At 42.2% G+C, this 17415-nt stretch overlaps 1 protein-coding gene across 3 annotated transcripts in view; it reads left to right on the plus strand.

The window, feature by feature from the left end:
• The window catches only part of TGFBR2 (transforming growth factor beta receptor 2), a 74870-nt gene that overhangs the window by 38641 nt on the left and 18814 nt on the right, over positions 1 to 17415 (plus strand). For 2 of the 3 annotated variants that reach the window (XM_034760835.1, XM_034760838.1), the window contains one exon: positions 13033 to 13823. In XM_034760835.1, coding sequence (XP_034616726.1) covers positions 13033 to 13823 — 791 coding nt within the window. The remainder of the gene's footprint in view (positions 1 to 13032; positions 13824 to 17415) is intronic. The other variant, XM_034760837.1, reaches the window with a different exon arrangement.

Raw genomic sequence — 17415 nt, forward strand, 5'->3', positions numbered from 1 at the left:
TTACAACCTATGGATTATCTGAGTATTAAGTGCTATGATTACTCATTGTGTACAATTGGTCACCTAGGTGACATGGTATTGTTTGTTTCCTGTTTGGATGACCTAACCTATATAAACAAGCTGTTCTGTCTTATGCAGAGAGCACAGGAAAGGATTGAAAATGTTCTAATGTTTTTTAAGCCTGGTATCTCTCTCTGATCTCTAAAGTGCTGCCCTCTTCCCTTTCCAATTCCCCCTCTCCTTGGTAGGTTCAAAGCCCCAGTGATTATATCTGGCTTCATAGGTAGGCCTCAGATTTAGAATTAGTCACAATAACATATTTTTTGTGTACAAAGTGATCATGCAAGTATGCTTATGCAATACATGAATACCTGTGTTCGAACAAATAGCAGCCACTCCACAAACATTTATCTGACTGGTTATGTACAAAGAACAACAAAAGGGACATAATTACAGTTGAATTGCATCCCCCCAGAGGAATTTAGCGAACATGAATCTATTTTCCTATCCAACTAACTCATTCAGAAAGTAATTTTGTTCAAGCTCTACCGTAAAAGAGGTCAGTTGCAGTGCATAACATTGCATAGAACCTCTCACCACTCATGTATTGGCATTGTTCTCAATGTTTTCTCTTAGGCATTTGCAGCAACAGTGACCTAACCAGGGACTGCAGCTGTATGTAATCAAAGAAAAGCCTCCATAACACTGAATGTCTGAATCACTTAAAGGGATAGGAAGGAAACTGGAATGGGTAGAAGCAACAGAAGTAAAGAGGAGTTCTGTTTCATTAAAACCATTATTTGCTCTTTAGAAAAATAACTATGCAGAGCTCAGTTACTGATTTTTGTAAAGTCAAAATAGGCAGGTATGATGGTCCTGGCTGGCATATTTGTTACCATTTTCATCACTTAAAAGCTGAATAGTGTAGGAATGTGGCCAACCTTTTATCAGGTTGTCATGGAAGAGATTTTAATAATTACAGACAGAAATACGCTAACTAACACTAGCAATACCAATATTTTGATAAAGTTTGGCAGTGTGAAACTAGGGCTTAAAATAAAAAAAGTGTTTTATGTGTGGCATCTGCTGGAACATATTGAAGTGACAGAGATTGCTAGTGATTTTATTGAACATATCAAACAGCAACAGACACAGAGTTGTGTAACTGAAGCATTCATAATAGACTCCAGGATAAACCACGTAAGTGGGAGAGTATTATTTTTCATAACAGTGTAAGAAGGCTCTGCTGTGAACATTGATGTCAGAGGGAAATGTGTGCACGCACACATAATCAGAGCAAGAGTTGGAAAAGGAGGGGATAAATAGGAAGCAAGATCGGAGGTAAGATTTTTCTAAAAGATTGTTTGCTATGTCAGAGTATATAGGAATGACACTTTTCTGCCAGGAATAATAAGAAAAAGCAACATGTGAACAATGTGTTCTTTGACGTTGAGTTTCTTAAGCCTCCTGAGCTCTAATAGAATACTTGGCACTCAATTTAAAAATGGAAATTCTGCTTACAATAGATAATACTTCAAATTTTTGGAGCAAATAATTAAGCAATCAATTTCAGCATGCATTTGTCAAGAACAAATCGTGTCAGACCAACCTAGTAGCTTTCTTTGACAGGGTAACAAGCCTTATAGATGGGGGGAAGCAGTAGATGTAGTATATTTTGACTTTAGTAAGGCTTTTGATACTGTCTTGCATGACTTTCGCATAAACAAACTCGGAAATACAGCCTAGGTGGAACTCCTATAAGGTGAGTGAATAACTGGTTGGAAAACTGTTCCCAGAGAGTAGTTACCAGTGGTTCACAGTCAATCTGGAAGGGCCTATTGAGTGGGATCCCATAGGGATCAGTTCTGGGTCCAGTTCTGTTCAGTTTCTTCATCAGTGATTTAGATAATGGCATAGAGAGTACGCTCATAAAGTTTGCAGACGATACCAAGCCGGGAGGGGTGGCAAGTGCTTTGGAGGATAGGATTAAAATTCAAAATGATCTGGACAAACTGGAGAAATGATATGAAGTAAATAGGATGAAGTTCAATAAGGACAAACAGGCAACTGGTAACTGCTGATAATGGGGGGCACAATTTAAAGGTTATGGTTTGCAGCAGGGTTCAAGGCAGGTACTCAAGAGACAAAGGAGTTTTGGTTTCTAGAGCTACTTTTGATGTCATGTTTTATGATGTGAAATAGCAGATGGAGCAGTTCTAAAACAGAATTACACATGAAGAAAACGATTATTGTATGATTCATACACGCATTAAAAATCTTAAGAAAGTTGTCCTAATATATGGTTAAGTATTAAGGCCAATTCGTATGCAAACTGAGAGTCTTTTTTTTGTTTTTTGTTCTTTAAAAGAGCGCTCAGAAAAATTCTTATGCATTCTGTCATTTCCTCCTTTGGTGTGTTCACTGCTACCTTAGAATAAAGTGAATAAATATCATCCCAACACAACTGCATACAGCTTTATTATTACAACCAAACCAAGTGAGGTTTTCATCGAAAAATAATCCATCTTTTTCGTAAAAACATTGTTTGGAGTGAAGTAACTGTTTGCAGAATTGCATTTATTTCCCATACTAAACAAACAAAAAAATACAACATGTTTTGTGTAGAGGTTGGCACAGGTACCCGTTGGGTTTTAAGTACCTGAATCTCTCGGGTATAAATTATTAGATAAATGACTTCAGATAAAATATAAAAATGCAGTTGTTATCGCATATTGCTGGCAAGTGTAATTTAGACATTGTTGAAACAGTTTTATTATTAATATTGTAGTTTATTAACAACATAGCGAGCTTTTACAAAAAATAACACACCGCAATGACTGCACTACAGTATTGTTGAGATGACTAACTGGTGTTCTTAATCTGAAAGAAAACAGAGCAACTTCCTGTTTCAGGGCTGTCAGGTGCTAACTTTACATTCATAATAAATATATGCCACCTTGCAACTTCCAATACGGAATGCTTTAACAAAAATGTGCCCTAATCCTATTGTATCTTTATTTTGTGAGTGGTGTACTCAAAGGACTGAAATTTAAACCATAAACAGTATTTTTTTTTAAATTATTATTGTTAGCGAACAGGACCGAAATCCAGCTATTTTTCACACCAGGCCTTAATACTTAATAAAATTGTCCTAATATATGGTTAAGTTTTTTAATGCGTGTATGAATCATACATGCATATCCATGCATGATCAGACTTTTGTGACAACTAACCATTAAGCAAAAACAAATATAAATGCTTTAAAAAGTAATGACCTTATCTTGTCAAAAGAATTGTAGGCATGGGTCCTTTCTGCTTGCGAACCTTGTAGTACCGTCCTTCACGTTAATAACTTGTCCTCTTTTGATCTGTAATATTGCCAAGTTAGAAACACAGGCATCTACCATTGTAGTCCTCAGGTAAGTTTTCAGTTCCTGCAAGGAAGAAAAGCTTCTCTAACCCAATGCTGTAGTCACTGGGATAGTTAAGTAAGGAACGTAGAGTTTCAACAGATTTGGGAGGGTATCACACAGTGCCATTTCACAAAAGAATTGTAGTCTCTTTCTTGAGCTGGGTAGGCTCTTCTTCCTCATTACTCTTGTCAGTATTGCCATCTTTGAGCAGCCTGGAAAAGAAATTGATTTCAGAGTTCAGATCATCTTGATCAATACTGTAAGTGGTGGAAATAGCACCTACACTTTCATCTGAAGGGCTCTCGGAAGAGAGAATGTCTGCAAGGAACTTAAATGAACAAGTCATTCTCAGAAAAGCAGTCTTCTGCCTCCTTAATAAGGATATCCAGAGTTTGGTACAATATTTCACTCCTAGAATAGTCCTGGGGTTTCCCAAAAGAGAACTTTTCATCACCTCCCAGTTTTGTGGGAATAACCCCTTTGTGAGGCACACAGGGGCCAGGATAACATTTTTTCTGGCACAGTTCATTAATGTGATTAAAGGTTCGAGATGCAGAGTCATCACCTATCATTTCTCTGAGTACAGACACTGTGGATTTAGCTATCACTATAGCTGTATATGTAAAGTCTTTTGAATGAAGAAGTTTGGATAGGTTTGCATTAGCAAACTGTCTGCATAAGAAACATGCAGTACAGAAAATTGAAGTCTTGAACATTTCTGAGAAATGTATAAGCTTCAAGTTCAGCTTTTGAACCCCCATGTGTGATTTCGTTCAGAGCTTGAACTATTTAATCGAAATTTTCCAAAACAGCTCTGATAGCCTCAACTCGACAGTTCCAATGAGTGTCACTGAGTGATTTTAAGAGTTATTGACCCCACCCTAAAAAATATTTTCTGAGATCATTTTTGCACTTACTTCAGTGAAAGTTCGTAGAGCCTGGAGAATTCTGAAAGAATTTCGGACAACTGGAATGCAGGAAACCATGTCCACTACACACAGATTTAATATATGAGCATAGCAGTGAACATAGCAAAAATCCTCTAGCTTACGAAGTATCCATGTGGCCACACCTTTATAGGATCCTCTCATGCTGGCGGTTCCATCATAGCATGGTCTCTTAGAGCTGAAATATCAAGTCCCATAGCTGATAAGGTACTCTTGATCAGCGTGGCAAGTGAAGCACCATCCATCTGCAGCATCTTGTAGAAGCCAATAAAATGCTCTTGTATTTCAAATGTCTGCTTGACCTAACACACTATGAGCACAACTTGTTCATGTTTTGACAGATCCATTGTTTCATCTGCAATGATGGAAAACACTCCAACTTCTTTGACTTCAGTTACGATTGAATCTAGCACTTGTGAAGCCATAATCTCCATTATTTCATTCTGTCGCAAGCCTTGTAGATAGGTGAAGTATTTCTGTTGGTTAACCATAAATCATTGAATCAGTTCATTGTCTGTACTACACACATTCATCAGTTCTCACAAATTGCCTTGATCTGTGGAATCCATTCCCTCATCCTGACCCCTCAAAGGTATACCCTGACGAGCACAAAATAAAGTACTCCCTATTACAGTTTCTAAATATGCTCAGTTGTCCTCCACTACTTCTATTTTTTTGATTGTCAAGCTGAGATGCAACATACCCTGTTTTACAGGACTGCAGCCTACCCTTCCATTTAGCAACAGCGTCACACTTTAAATGTTTGCAAAATTTTTCATTTGTTTTTTTTTCCCCATGTTTTAAAACGAGTAATTCGAAAAGCTGGTTCACTCTCTGGCCCATTGCCAAATGTTCAACAATAAAAGCAGAAAGCTTTGTCATCACGGACACTGTATTCAAGCCGTTTATATTCATTATACCACACTTTTTTCTGAATTTTCTGGTTTTGTTCCCACAGGCACTGGCTGGAAAATCAATTATAGGCTGATATGGGCCTTCTTCAATATATTCTAAAGCTGCATCCGTTCCAAAGCAAAGGTCTCTTTTATGGAAAGCTGCACTAGTCTCTGTATGAGTATTTGAATTGGAATCCAGAGTCTCATTGTAACACTCGCTGCTGCTGTAAACATAATTCTGAACTCCAGAAGAGTCAGGTTCAGTTCCTGATATACTTGGGGTGGTGGTGGTTTTAGCTTTCTTCACGTAAAAAAATTCCAAACTTAATTGTCTTTTCGCCATTGTGCAAAGCTAATACTGGGAACATTATTAAATTAAATCAGTTTAAATGTAGATTGTCCTCAAACCACTTTTCAGGAAAACTAGGAAAAAAGTATAATAAAATTCCTTGGCCTAATGAACACATTTGCAAACGCCACGTTGACTATAAAAGTTAGTCATGTGAGAACAATTATTAAGGGGACGGGTCCCCCTGCCTCCCCACCCATCCCCCATTGCCCCTATGGCTCATTGCTGCCTCCCTAGGACCCCATCCATCCACCCCATGGCCCCACTGTCTCCCCTAGATGTCCACCCCTGACACCCACTGCCTCCCTCAGCCCCTAACATATCCCCTTGGTCCCCCATTGCCCCAGTGGCTCCCCACCTACTTCCCATCTTCCCTGGCTTCTACTGCCTCCCCCAGTCCCCCACCCTTCCACCCCATGTTCCTACTGCCTCCCCCAGATGCCCCCCTGGCCCTGCTGCCTCCTGAGAGGCTCACCCTTCTGCCCCCTGCCGGCTCCCATTACTTGCCCCAGCCATGGCTCCTGGCCCCTGCTGCCTTCCCCAGACACCCTCCCCTGGCCTCCCACATAATCCCCCCCATGGTTCCTGCTGCCTCCCTCAGCTCCCCACATAAGCCCCCCGGCCCCTTCACCTATCCCCATGGCTTCTGGCCCCTGCTGCCTTCCTTAGTCCCTCATCCCATCCCCAGTGCCCTCGGGACCCCCTTCCTCTGTTCCCATTGCTCCGACTCCCAAGCTCCCTTTGCTCACCCCAGGCAGTGGCACTCAGGCAGGCTAGCCCAGGTGTGTACCTGAGCAGGTAATTGTGGCTGCGGGACAGAACTGCTTCCTCACGTCCCCTCTGGCAGAGAGCTGGGCTGACAGCCTAGTCTCACTTCCCCGCTCTAGGTGCCAGTTCATATGGATCAGCGGGATCGCTAGCTGCTGGTGCCTTTTCCAGGCATGTCTCTGCATCTGCGCTCCTGACTTCCCCCTGGCAGAAATCTGGGGGTCATAGTGGATCATAAACTAAATATGAGTCAATAGTGTAACACTGTTGCAAAAAAAGCAAACATCATTCTAGGATGTATTAGTGTTATAAGCAGGACACAAAAGTAATTCTTCTTCTCTACTCCATGCTGATTAGGCCTCAGCTGGAGTATTGTGTCCAGTTCTGGGTGCTACATTTCAGGGAATATGTGGACAAATTGGAGAAAGTCCTGAGAAGAGCAACAAAAATGATTAAAGGTCTAGAAAACATGACCTATGAGGGAAGATTGAAAAAATTGGGTTTGTTGAGTCTGGAGAAGAGAAGACTGAGAGGGGACATAACAGTTTTCAAGTACGTAAAATGTTGTTACAAGGAGGATGGAGAAAAATTGTTCTCCTTAACCTTTGAAGATGGGACAAGAAGCAATGGGCTTAAATTGTAGCAAGTGAGGTTTAGGTTGGACATTAGGAAAAACGTCTTAACTGTCAGGGTAGTTAAGCACTGGAATCAATTGCCTAGGGAGGTTGTGGAATCTCCATCAGTGGAGATTTCTAAGAGCAGGTTTGACAAACACCTGTCAGGGATATTCTAGATAATACTTAGTCCTGCCATGAATGTGGAGGACTGGACTAAATGACCTCTCCAGGTCCCTGCCAGTCCTCTGATTCTATGAGTCTACAATTTATCAGTTATATAATGAAATTTTGGACAGACAAGCATTTAGGCAGGTAAATAAACAAAAGGTTGAGAGCGAGTTTCCTCACACTTGGACAAGCCTAATAGGGGCCCAGATTTTAAGGTGCAATGCTTGGCAGTTTATGGGGTAGGTTGCAAAGGTGGATTTAAGTAATCATTTTGCCCCTCCTTCCAGTCCTGGGGCCATCTGACTACCAGTTAGTCACACTAACTTATGCTGGCTGCCAGAGCCCCCAAAGGGCCATTTCAGTATCTGGGATTACCAGGCATAGGGATGCCCTGGAAACACCACCTTTCCCTAGACTAAAAGAGATGCTGTAGTTCAACTGTAGATTATTGGTCTCAACCGCTTTCACTTTAGTAGGGAAGAATAATTCTCTCAATTGCAGGAATTACTGAGTTAAATCCTATGGACTTCTTCATAGTGGAGGTCGGACTACGTGATCATAATGGTCCCTCTGGCCTTAAATATCTTACTTTGTGCCCCATGCCAATAGGTGGTGAGGGGAATGTTGTAGGTGCCACTACAATAGATCTAGACCACCTGAGGATTCCCCTGTGCATATGGAATCCTCGAGGGACCAGTTAAAATGGGTTAATGCTGCTTTGTGTTGCTGGAGCAGTGCAAGACAGCTAGAGCAGGGCCAAGGACCTGGTCTGTATTTTGCAAATGGCCTCTTTTTGGAGGACATGCCTTTGAGAAATGGGCAAGTTCCATTTTCCAGCAATAGTGGGCTTTAGATTGATTATTCTTGAGGTGTGACAATCCAGAGTATTCCCTTGTCCTATTGCATGGATTGGCATCACCATCAGAAAATATGTGAGCAGCTTTATAAATATCGGGAACAGCTATCAGCATTGAGCCAGTTCTTTCCCCACTACCGCGAATCTCTTCTCTTGTGTACATTAAAGCAGAGATCCTAATGTTATGGTCTTACTTTGTCCCTTAGTAGTTAAGTGCTGGTGGTGCACCGTAAAAGACACAAAATTTGCCCCTGTCAAACAAATTAGGGTTTTTGAAGATTCTTGACTATTAACACAGGCTGCTGCAATTTTTCCATTTTCCCTGGCAACAGAATGACATTTGCAATAGCCTGAAGTTTAAGGTAGTATCAAGAGCTGTGGTGATGGCTTATGCTTATCGTAAGCCACGTACAGGAAGCTTCCTTTTAGCTAGAATTTTCTACTGTTATGTGAATAGGCTCTTTTGATGCTTGAGAAATACTGATCTCACTGAGTCATAGGGCTGAGTGAAATTATTCAACTGAGGGAAATTATTTGAGAACATGTTAGTGAAATCTGAATGGCTGTTTTATCTAACCATCCTTGCACTCTTCCACAAACATTTGTGTGACTGGGTTTTATTCATACTCATAGGGAAGAAGGGGCTTTTATTTGTGGGGTTTATATATGGGTTTGGATTCACAGATAATTATTCACAAGCAAATGGGCTTTTCAAATACCTGTATGCATGCTGGAAATGATTGCTAGCCACCATATATGTATGTACCCATAAACCATTGCAGATAGGACTTTCTACAACCCCCAAATGGAGAAAAGCCAAGGTCTCTGTGACATCTACTAGAGACTCTCCATTGCCAGTCTAACTTATATAGATGGCAATACTGAGATATGGTGATGGATAGCAATACAAGCCCTTTAGATAGGTAGCCTTTGACACTCAGGAAGTTAGATGAGCCAGGGAAGAAATCAAGCCACAGCCTTCACAACTAGAACTGTGTGGGTACTCAGTTACTTTCATGGATATGGTGAGAAATTTGGCAATATAGACAGCCAATAAATCTGACTTGCCTCCCTCAGCCAAGTTGGAACCCATATTTTAACATCGAGGGACTACAGCTATGGCCCAGCATAATCCTTTTTCCTGTTCAAAAGTGGACAGGAAAGGTTTAGTCTCCTAAAATGTCCTCTGCCTGCATATCTCTGGCTCTATGGAAACCACAGCATATTACTTAGGTGGCTCATCTCACAGCTCAAATAGCAAAGTCCGAATAGTGAATACTCACTATCAACAGTCAGGAAAAAAAAAATGTAAGCCCAAATCTGTTCATTAAAACTATTTGATAATTACAAATAACAAAGTATTTGTAAGATTGTGGTCTGTTTGTGGCCAAATCCAAGGAGTAAATCATTCCAATGAATAGTTCAGTTATCCCTACTGAGTGATTTCCCTAAATCTTTACATGGTAGGTTTTCTAAGAGCACAGAACACACAAGGGAATGGGCAATGTGGAACTTCTGTTTACTGACAGTGGGATGGTAGTGTCTACTTGTACTTCTTCAATAAATTCCATAACAAATTCCAGTTTTCTCTGCGGTACGTTGAGAAGCAGAAGAACGCAATGTGCAATGAACTTCTCAGTATAGAGACATACTGACAATATTTTTTGTTGAGGGAAGGAATTTCATAGTAATTGATTCTGTTGTCCCTATGTTAGTTTTTCTTTATTTTTTCTTGGACCTGCTCATGGGCTAGAAGAACCCATTGCAAATACAAAAGGAGATTCTTGTCTTTTAATAAATGTACATGTTGTAATAATGCACTAATGACTTTTGATAGCTGAGAATGTCAATATTAGACAGAAATAAGCTTCCTCTGACTTGAAACCCTGTCAGACAATCCAGGATTGATTTACTCAGTTTACACCTGATTGATAAACTTTTCAAACAGAGCCATGCCTAAAATTCAGGTCTTCCAAATACAGGAGAATTTACTCTTCTTCTTAAAAGTCTTCTCTTATTTCTGTCATATGCTGCCTTGTGAACAGCTGAGGATTCCTGTCTGCTTTATTACTAAAGATATATCCATGATATAGGAGGGAATTTTGGTCAGATTTTGGGGTTGCATGTGCTGCTCATTCTAACTGTACTGTACACAGCTCCTTTTTTTGCACATTGCTGGATGTCATTTTGAGAGGCTTTTCTATCAATCACATTGTATGGAGAAAGTGGAGAAGAGGTAGCTAGATCTTGTGTAGTTAGTGACATCTTTTTCTCAGAGCCTAGGCTGGTTTCTGTTTTCATACTGATTTATTTACCGTGGTATACAAAACCTGAGGTAGTTGCATTGCCAATGCACGCCACTCAAGGGTTCTCTTCATCCACTTGTATTGGATTCCCAGGGCCTCTTGTAATCAGTGAGTGAGATAATATTGTTCATATGAGCTCTATCAAAGAAAGAAATGAGATAAGAGAAGATATTTCTGTGCACCAAAGCAGGCATAGAAATCCAATGGCATGCAACAAAACGAAGGCTGCCTTGCTTCCCTAAAGTCTTTTCAACAGTGCTTTGCGTGCTTGTGAAAGGTGTGAGACTGACGTGGTTTTCGTATATTCATAACAGGCGGCTTGATTGTTCAAGTTTCCTTTCTTACCAGACTGCTCAGTTCTAGGGGGCAGAGGACAAGGTGGATTGATTTAAATCAAGACTATTTAAATCACCAAGTGGAAAGCCCAAATTTTCCATTTGTACTTAATTTATTTTCTAAAGGAAAATGCAGTCTCACTGGTTGATATAACCATTAAAACATGTTGATTTACAACTAAATGGAGCCTTTATACTAGATTTGGAATATCTTTTTGCTGCCTAAGAGGGTACACTATAACTATATACATTTATTTAAACAATTGTATAGCTTAATATTTTGATTCTTATTGTACATTTTAGTATGTTAGAAAATAGTGAATAATATATTGCTTATTTACTAGATAATTAACTTTTTTCCTCTAGATTTTTGTCAAGCTGCATGAGAATGGTAACTGGAATTTAAACACCCATACAAAGCAATATATACAATTTATTTTTAATAAACAAAACCTTAAATGTTTTGGAAACACAAACTTCTCTAATCAGAACATGTTTCACATTTACAAACTAAATTATAAAATGTTTAGGCCTGAACATACTTTGTATTAAATTCAGATTGCATTGTAAACAGGTTTAATTTTAAAAAGAACAACATATTATAATTTAAATAAAATAGAAATCCAATTTAAATTTAAAAAAATCAACTATTTGAGTAGCTCAGTCTTGTCACATCTGCTGAGACTACTAAAAAGCTAATCAATTGTGTGGTGGTAGTTATTGTGATGTGGGCTAGATCAGCTGAGAAATTTGGACTGAGTCCCCCACCACTCATTCCATAGGCTGCTGTACAACCAGCAGATGGTAATGACATTTAGAAATATATTTTCAATCCCAACCTCCATGTGTGTGCCCAGAAATTCATAAACTCTCACTATGCAGCAACAAATACCTGAATGTGCATCCGCAAGTGGGTGTTCATGCATGTGTAATTTTGTGCTTATGCAAGAGGAAGCCTGGCTGAAAAACCCATTCCATGTAGTCACTACCAATAGCTAGAGCCCTACCAAATTCCTGGCCATGAAAAATGTGTCATGGGCCATGAAATCTGGTCTTTTGTGTGCTTTTACTCTATACTGTACAGATTTCACAGGGGAAACCAGCGTTTCAATTTGGGTGTCCTGACCCAAAAGGGAGTTGCAAGCAGGGGGCCCCCATGGTTATTTTAGCGGGGTTGCGGTATTGCCACCTTTACTTCTGTGATGATTTAAGAGCTGGGTGGTTGGAGAGAGTTGGTCAGGTGCCCAGCAGCAGCACAGAAGTAACGGTGGCAATACCATACCATCCAGTGTTCCCTCTGATTTTTGTGGGAGGGGTCTCAGGGCTGGAGCAGAGGGTTGGAGTGCAGGGGGGGTTCGGGTTCTGGGGTGGGGCCTGGAATGAGGGGTCTGGAGTGCAGGCTGCCCCGGGGCTGTGGCAGGGGGAGAGAGAATTCCCCCCAGCCCACTCTTGCTGCAGCAGCTTGGGGCTGGGTGAGAAGCGCCTCTCCCCAGCCACGGCAGCTCCAGCAGGGCTGGGCTTGACCAACCCGGGGGAGGGGTACCTCTCCCCGGCAGCTCCGGCGGGCCTGGGCTAGGCTGGGGGAGGGGCGCCTCTCCTCATCTGCGTGGCTCTTGATAGTTTGCTACGTGGCTGCGCAGCTTACAGGGAGCTTAGCATGCCACCCTTACTTCAGAGCTGGGCGGCCAGACAGTGATGGCTGCTGATGAGGGCCCAGCTCTGCAGGCAGCAGCGCAGAAGTAAGGATGGCGATACCACACCATGCCATCTGTGCTGCTACTGTCAGTGGCACTGCCTTCAGAGCTGGGCAGCTGGAGAGCAGCGGCTGCTGGCCAGGAGCCCAGCTCTGAAGGCAGAGCCACCACCACCAGCAGCACAGATGGCATAAGAAAAATGACCTCTTAAAAAACAGATCTGTTAATGACTATATTTTCTTTGTGCCAGTCCAAAATACGGTGGTTCGTAAAACAAAAGAACCCTCATAAATGAGCCCTGTTTACAAAAAAAAATATTGTGGTGTAGCAACATAGTAAATTTGCTATTTATTTACACAGTGCAGGAGGTTATGCACTGTACTCTGTAGACAAATAAAATGGTAGGTCCCTCATAAACTTGCACCAGACACCATAATGATTGTTTATTTTAACTAGAGCTGGTTGAAAGTGTGGTTCTTGAAGTGTGGAATTTCAACTAAACTTTGAATTTGGAAATTTTAAATTTAAAAACGGGGAGAAATTCCTCACACCTATCCTCTTTTTTTTTTTTTAAAAACAAAACAAATTTCTAATTTTAGTATGTTTAAATTGCAGTTTACCAGGTGCCATATCTATTATCTCCTAGTATGTAAATCTGAACCAGGATTTTCTTTTTCTTCCAGCAGATCCCCCAGACACAGATGACACTGTTACAGTGATGCTTAAAAGTCTCATCCCATTACTCGTGATCACCATTGCTGTGAACATTATCTTTTATGGCTACCGTATTCATAGGAGAAGGAAGCTCAACATGGCGTGGGAGAAGAATGTAAAGCCCAGGAAACATAAGGACTGCAGTGATGCTTGTGCTATTATGATAGATGACGACCGCTCAGACATCAGCTCCACCTGTGCCAACAACATCAACCACAACACCGAACTGCTGCCCATCGAGCTAGACACCCTCGTGGGCAAAGGCCGATTTGCCGAAGTGTACAAGGCCAAGCTGAAGCAAAACACATCTGAGCAGTTTGAAACCGTGGCTGTCAAGATCTTCCCCTATGAAGAGTATGCCTCCTGGAAGATGGAGAAAGACATTTTTTCAGATATAAACCTCAAGCACGAGAACATCCTCCAGTTCCTGACAGCAGAGGAGCGTAAGACAGAGCTAGGGAAACAATACTGGTTGATCACCGCCTTCCATGCTAGAGGGAACTTGCAGGAATATCTCACACGGCACATCATCAGCTGGGAGGACCTATGGAAGCTAGGTGGGTCTTTGGCTCGAGGGATTGCCCACCTGCATAGTGACCACACGCCTTGTGGTCGACCCAAAACACCCATTGTGCACAGAGACCTAAAGAGCTCCAATATCCTAGTGAAAAATGATCTAACCTGCTGCCTCTGTGACTTTGGGTTATCCCTGAGGCTCGATCCTACTCTGTCTGTGGACGATCTGGCTAACAGTGGGCAGGTGAGTTAAAACGTTAAAAAAAAGCTTATATTGTGTGTGTTGGTGTGTCAGTCTGAGTCACTTCCTGGGACTGGAGGAAAAACGACTGCTATGATAGCTAGTAAATAATTATTAGAAATAAATGACAGCACTCATAAATAAAGAGGCTTGGCTCAAATCTGGACATAAAGGAAGCAGTGTGAGTAATGCTATATGGCGGTTTTGTTATGATCAAGTACCTTATGCATATACAGTACAATCATCCTATGTGAACTTGCACTGAAGTGCATATGGGTTACTTGGCTACTGTTTGGGCTGCTTCAAAAAATATTAAGAAGGTGTGTTTTAAATTCTTGAAATCTTGTGCCACAATTCCTGATTCTGATCTTAAAATAGTTTTATGTGGCGAAACTCCATACATTTCAGTGAAGTTACTTATGATTTCCACCAGTGTAATTAAGATCAGAACCTGTCCCAAAGATCAATCGATAGCTATAACTTTAAAACACTGTTGAGAAACCTTTTTAGGATTATGGTACTTTCTCCAAATGCAGGCAAATATGAAATTGCCCAAGTGCTATAATTCCATGGTTATTAGACTGTGTAACATGGATAATACTTATTTACTTCACATGGGTTGGTGGAGGATTACTTAATGTTTGTAGAGTGTTTTGAAGGTGAGGTTATACAAGTGCTTCTGTAAATATCCGTTGTTATCGTGAATTTTCCTTTATTGTAAATGGACTCTGTGTATCAAATAGATTTGGTCCTAATGTAGGTCCTACATATAATTGTATCTTTCAACAGTTTATGCTCCACAGGTTGTATGCTTGGGCAAAGGACAAGTGTACTCATTCACACTATAATTTACTTTGTCTGGGACCATTTTCTTTCTTGGCTAGAGAGTATTCAGAGTCAATCAGCATAGCTCCATAGAAGTCAAGGGAGTTTGTCTTCTTTACACCAGCTGAGGATCTGGTCCTTAAAGTCAATGTATAACAGTCCTGATCCTATTTATATCAATGGTCATTTAAGCATTTTCATCAGTAGGACTGGGATTATTATTCAAAGCTGGGAGGAGTGATCTCAAAACAAAAAAATCTACACACAAAATCAAATTCCACTCCTTTTTACACTAGAGTAAATCCAGAGCAAGTCTACTGAATTTCAGTGATGTTATATCCTCTTTACACTGGCATAATTGACAGCAGAATTTACCCAATAGGGCCAGATTTGGAAGCGATGTGTAATGTGGTGTGACTCAGAGCCCCTTACACTTTGTGTCCCTTAGATCTACTTACCTCCACTCTGCCTATGTGTAAAGAACTCTGAGTTGGTGTCATTCACACACTGAGAAGAGATAAGAGGAGACGGTATAAGATACTATAAAGTAGATCCACCCTACTTCTTCCTGCTCCTTGACATAGACTCCCTTACATCGCAATAAAGTGGATATTAAAGTGGTTTACTGACCACACTTGATTCTGAGCCTTCCTCTGGTGTTAGGCTACATCTACACTACAGGGGGGAGTTGATTTAAGATACGCAAATTCAGCTACGTGAATAGCGTAGCTGAATTCGACGTATTGCAGCCGACTTACCCCACTGTGAGGACGGTGGCAAAATTGACCTCTGCAGCTTCCCGTCAACGGCGCTTACTCCCACCTCCGCTGGAGTAAGAGCGTCGATTCGGGGATCGATTGTCCCCAACGGGACGCGATAAATCGATCCCCGAGAGGTCGATTTCTACCCGCCGATTCAGGCGGGTAGTGTAGACCCAGCCTTAATGTCAGCACCACCTTAGAAGTTCTGCATAGGAAAGAATTGAAAAGCAAAGCAGTTTTCACAAAAGAAAGGTGTATTCATTATATGTCAATGTATGTGATGTGTAATGGAATCTCAGTGAAAGTAAGGTAATGTGAATGTAAGGACACTACACCACTGGACATATCGCCTCTGAATTTAATCCATAGACTCAGACCTTTCCTAGCAGGAAGTCCAATTTTTAAAGATTTGTGATAGAGTTGGCCAAAATTTTCCATTCAGGGAAAGTTTTTTGTTTCTTTCTAAACTTCTTGTGGAAAATATTTCCCATTTTCTGACCAGTTCTAGGATGTAATGTTTGAGGCGAAGTGTACTTTGCAAAGTCATTGTAAGAGTGGTGAACCTACGGCAGATTTAATTCTCATCTAACCAGCCACCAGCTGTATAGCATGCATTTAACTATTATTGAATATTTATAATACAAATGAACGTAGAAACCATCTTTCTCATTTGTAGTCTTTATATTCAGTTTTCCGTCCACCAATTATCTGTAGGCAATATGTGGAGACAAGTGTGGTCAGTAAACCTCTTTTGATTCTGAGCCTTCCTCTGGTGTTAATGTCAGCACCATCTTAGAAGTTCGGTATAGGAAAGAATTGAAAAGAAAAGCAGTTTTCACAAAAGAAAGGTGTATTCATTATATGTAAGGCTACGATATTGTCATGGGATATTTTTAGTTAAAGTCACGGACAGATCAGGGGCAGTAAGCAAAAATTCCCAGAAGCCATGCCTGTGTATGACTTTTGCCGCTGCAGCTCCATGGTTTCTCCTGCCACTGTGGTGGCTTGGAGCTGTGGGGTTCCCCCTCTGCCCATGGCAGCTGAAAGCTACAGGGTGAGCATATTTCCCAAATTGGAAATGGGATACCCCCAGCTGCTCGCCAGAGGCGTCCCCCTGCCGTGTGTCGCTGGAACCCCGAGGAGGGTCCCCTCAGGAGTCTGGCACCTGTCGCTAGAACCTTGCAGGGGCCCCTGTCGCTGGAACCCTGCCAGGGTCCCACTAGCTGCCAGCTTCAGAGTCCCACAGCTCCTGGGGCTGAGTCAGAGAAAGTCATGGAGGCAGGCAACCTCAAAGAAGGGAGAGTTTTAGTGATTGGTTAACGACCATTGCCTTCACTTCTGCTTTCTCTGCCAACATGCCTTCCTTGTGGTGTTTAACAAACATTACTGGCATATAGGGATAGCTCAGTGGTTTGAGCATTGGTCTGTTAAACCCAGGGTTGTGAGTTCAATCCTTGAGGGGCCACTTGGGGATTTGGGGCAAAATCAGTACTTGGTCCTGCTAGTGAAGGCAGGGGGCTGGACTCGATGACCTTTCAAGGTCCCTTCCAGTTCTAGGAGATGGGATATCTCCACTAATTATTATTATTATTATTATAAAGATAGGGTTACCATCTTTGTGCCTCCAAATGGAGGACACTCCACAGGGCCCCGCCCCAGCCCCGCCCACGCCCCCCCTCCCCAACTCCGCCCCCTCCCCAAAGTCTCCGCCCCCTCCCCTGCTTCCCGCGAACATTTAATTCGCGGGAAGCCTGAAGCAGGTAAGGGGAGGTGTGGGGGGAGGAGGCGCGGCCCAGGCTGGGTCGGCTCGGGCCCTGGGGTGCCGGCCCCGGCCCCCAGCCGACCACCCCCGGCCCGCCCAGCACTGCCGGCCCCCGGCGGCCCAGCGCACCCCCCGGCGGCCCGGCCCCCCGGCCCGGCCTCCTGGCCCCGCGCACCCCCCAGATCCCGGCCACGCGGCCCAGCGCACCCTGCGACCCCTGCCCGGCTCCCGGCCCCGCACACCCCCC

This window comes from Trachemys scripta, chromosome 2, assembly GCF_013100865.1.
Source record: "Trachemys scripta elegans isolate TJP31775 chromosome 2, CAS_Tse_1.0, whole genome shotgun sequence".
NCBI lineage: Eukaryota > Metazoa > Chordata > Testudines > Emydidae > Trachemys > Trachemys scripta.